This window comes from Trachymyrmex septentrionalis, unplaced genomic scaffold (assembly GCF_001594115.1).
Source record: "Trachymyrmex septentrionalis isolate Tsep2-gDNA-1 unplaced genomic scaffold, Tsep1.0 scaffold9, whole genome shotgun sequence".
NCBI classification, from domain to species: Eukaryota; Metazoa; Arthropoda; class Insecta; order Hymenoptera; family Formicidae; genus Trachymyrmex; species Trachymyrmex septentrionalis.
In genome coordinates, this window is record NW_017306091.1 from 862,499 (window position 1) to 866,662 (window position 4,164).

Below are 4,164 nucleotides of genomic sequence, written 5' to 3' on the forward strand. Positions count from 1 at the left end.
CAAAGAAAATAAAACAATTGTGTCAAAATTATATTTCTATAATTTATATATATTATATTGTATATCTTAAAAATCTTTTGTGAATTTAAAACATCTGAGTCAATGGAAAATTAATGATTAGATTTTACAAAGAATTTCTTTTCAGTTGAGTGGCTGACACGAAATTCTTTATTATTTTATTATTTATGTTTTTACTTAAATGCTCCGAAATATTTTTGTATTTATATTGACTTTATTTTACATATATATAAAAAGACTATCTTGTTATACTCTAAAATCATATTTAAAATTCGAGATAACTTACACTGCAAAATGTAGCCATTGTTAAAGGAAACAATTTACCGAAGTGAAGATGAAGAGGCTTATTGGTTCTTAACATTAGAAGAACTAAGTCTCGAGAATTTCTTGCATTGAAAGTATACCATTCATTGAAATATACAGCATAGTGGATTCTGTCGCACTTAAAGTTATAAAAAATACGTATATGAACTATTAAAATAGCGTGCTGTATAATAATATACTTATATACAAATTTACAAACAATTTTAAAAGGTAATTTTTTTGTTAACTAATTAAACTTTGGCTATTGAGAATACAGTTGCAGCTTAAGACTTTTATATACTATAGTCATCACATATACATAATATATACTTGTTAATATAAGTTTCATATGATATATAATACATTAAATGTACATTAAATACGTTTAAAGATATATTATCTTAGATAGCCAAGTCTGCGGAAACAAATTTTGAGTAAAGTCTGCCATATTGATTTCTGATGTCAGAAAGGTAAATTTCAAGCAGATATTGTAGGTCTGTTTTTTTTTGGTTAAAGTTTTGCACCAGTTCATCTTTCTTCCTCTTTTTTCCTTCTGGAGAGAAAAAGAAGAAAGATGAACGGATGTAAAAGTTCAGCCAAAAAGAATAGGCCTTGTCTTGTAAATTAAATGTTAGTAGAAATGTCGACAGACTGATAACAGATTTGATCGGAGAATAGTAGAAGCCTGAACTGATTTCGCTTTCTGTTTTTGTTCTAATGACAGCACGTGAGTTGACTTAATACCCAAATTAATTCGACGTCTTTGGACGTCCAAATTATGTTTAGAAATATCTCGTTTTTATCGCTGTTAGACGTCTAAAATACGTCTAAAGAACGTTACTTAAATGTTCTATTTACATAAACATTTTAGATATAATATATACTAGTATATAGTGTTAAATTGACACAACAGGCTATAGTGTCAAATTTAACTATTATTTTAGTATAAAATAACGATATACTTAGTAGGAGCAGTGGCGATTTAAATTAAATCAAACTAGACTTAACAGTACATATATTTATTTATATATTTAAGCTTTAATATGTGAAATATATTTAATGTATTAATAAAATTGTTTAAAATTATTTTCTCAAAATAGAAGAAATGTAAGTAATAGAAACGTTGTTTTGAGAAATTTTTTTTTATAGCAATAATGTTACAATTTTAATACCTATAAAACAGAATCTGCTCCATATCTGCTATTAGTTTGCCAATTTGTGTTATGCAAATACTGCTCCGATTCTGCTACCAATTTGCCGTCAAATTTTCTCAGCAAATCTTACTCGATTTCTGTTGTTAATCTGCCGGCATAGAATTTTAACAAGCGTTCTATTTGATTTCTGCCACAGTCTGTTGATATAGAATATTCAAAAAATGCTGACAGAACTGAAGTAGAATGTGACATCAGTTGACGTCAATCTGCTAATATCTAATTCTGATCAAATTTGCTATCAATTTGTTGACATTCCGTTAACATTTCACTTTCTGAGTATAATACTACTATTATTTCTGATTTTAGATACATTTATTATAATCGGCAACTGTGTATGGAAAAATATAATGATTAATAAGAAGTAAAGAATTTCAATTATACCTTAGCTGTCAATATTTCGCCAACAGCGCAGTACATGCACATGTGACCAAATATATTGGTAACAATGCTTACAAAATATGCCAAGTTTAAAAATGTTAAGTGCTGTTTACTTTCAAGTATCTAGTCAATTAATTAAAATATACGTTATAAAAGATGTAATTAAATATACGTTAAAAAGATATAAAAGATGTTATTTTTAGTATTATAGCTATAGCATAATTGACGCTTGAGCCGTAGAAGGTATAACGAAAAAAACATGAAGAAAGGTCTATGTCAAAAAATTTATAAAAAGCAGTCTATTTTATACGAAGCATGAAGACCGATTTATGTCGGAACGCATTTATATCAAGAAAAACGAGAAGAATGGTCCAAGTCGCATAAAATTAAAGAAGGGTCCATATATAGTGTAATATAATGTTATATTTTCTTTTCATAAATTTTATAATGGTATGATTGAGGAATTTTATAATGTTATGACCGAGAATCGCCTTGATATTTAATCTTGTTTCTTGCACTCATTTATTCATCTATTATTTAATTTTCCGGAGGTATATGAAAACTATTTATAAAGCAAATAAATTGTATATAACAAAAATGTTTTTAAAATTAATTACATTCATTATCCACAATCCATAGAAAGCGAAGAGGGTACCAAAATATAGAAATAGTATCAGCAATATTAAACTGAATATATCTTCCACATGATTAATAGCTCTATAAAATGTCATTTTATATAACACTTTATACTAAAAAGATATCTATCATGTTTACATACATCTATAAAAAAATATTTTATATTACTAGATAAGAATACTAATTTTGTTTAAATCTGTAATATGATTTTAACAATTTTTATTTTGATAAGAAATATAATTTAATATCATAAAATAGTTTATAAAATTCTATTTAATTAGATTAAAGCAGATATAAATACATTAAAAAAAAAGGAAAAAAAATCAGAATTTGAATCGGTATGTGAATTGGACGTATATATAGTATATTGTAGCTTAAATACTGTTAGGAGTTGCAAGTTAAAACTGTTTTGGAAAAGTTTGCCAAGTGGCGTGATTCTGGGTTAATTGATTTTTTGCTGTTAAATTTTTTTTGTATAAATTTGTATGAGAAAAAAGCTTGGCAATTTTTGATAACTGATAAAAAACAATGTCAATGAGTGTCGTAAAGTTTTATTTTCCTTTGGATCTGTTATTCAAATTATGAATATTTTAAAGCTAGAAAAAATTTTTAAGAGAGAGAACTTTAAAAAAAATTTAATCAGATTTTCTATTTTTTAAAACTATCCTGGTTATTTTTTCTATTGAGGATTCTTTTTGGTACATTTGCGTTCAACAAAATTTCTTCTATAGCACAAAATATTGCAGCAATGTTGTTTTAATATTTTATTGGAAATATTGTAATCTTTTAAAGTAATATTGTTGCAATGTTGTTGTATTATTTTGTGTTGTTGGATTTTATAAAAATTTTTCGGAAACTGTTTAAATAATATAAATTTCCTAAAAAAATAACTATATTTTATGCCCACTCTGTGTACTTTTTTTATCAGTTACTATAGAAATTGCCGAAATTGTTTACAGACACAAACAAATTTAAAAACAGTAGCAAAGAAATCAATCAAATTGTAACTACATAACTACACACTACTTAGCAGACCTTTTCAAAATAATTTTGATTCGCGCGCGCGTATCCCCAAACGGCTCAACAAAGCTACTATATCCAATTTGCGCTTCACAATTCCGTTTATTATTTATTATTTCCTCTCTTACTCATTTTTTATTTAAATGTGACAATAATTTTATTTATGATACAAAAATTTAGGTACAAAATTATTTGCATTTAATATTGCAATTAATATTCTTCTAATTATTCCTCACATATTACTTACATATTTACGTTACACTACAAACACATATACTATATACAGATAATTAGATATATAGAAAACCGGATAATTCGATAACGATTTTTTTACTTTTGAATTATCTGATCTTATCATTATCGATGTCCTCATGACGATAGTGTAATACTAAAAAAATCGCCTGTAATGCTATCATCACGAGAACTTGATAACGTGATCGGATAATCTGAGGGATGAAAAAAGCAATGTCGGATAATCCGGATTTTGTTGTATATAAATATATATATATGTATAAGTATATTTTAAGAGAGTGAAACTTATTAGGTTTTCAAACGTGTGTTATATAAAAATATCAACAGTATTATTTCAGTTAAA

At 26.0% G+C, this 4,164-nt stretch overlaps 1 protein-coding gene across 1 annotated transcript in view; it reads right to left on the minus strand.

The window, feature by feature from the left end:
- LOC108755604 overlaps positions 1-4,164 on the minus strand; it is a 4,869-nt gene that overhangs the window by 231 nt on the left and 474 nt on the right. Inside the window, exons 2-3 of the mRNA XM_018498719.1 lie at positions 1,917-2,036; positions 305-460 (exon numbers count right to left, since the gene is read on the minus strand). Of these exons, the coding sequence (XP_018354221.1) occupies positions 305-460; positions 1,917-2,036 (276 nt within the window). The remainder of the gene's footprint in view (positions 1-304; positions 461-1,916; positions 2,037-4,164) is intronic.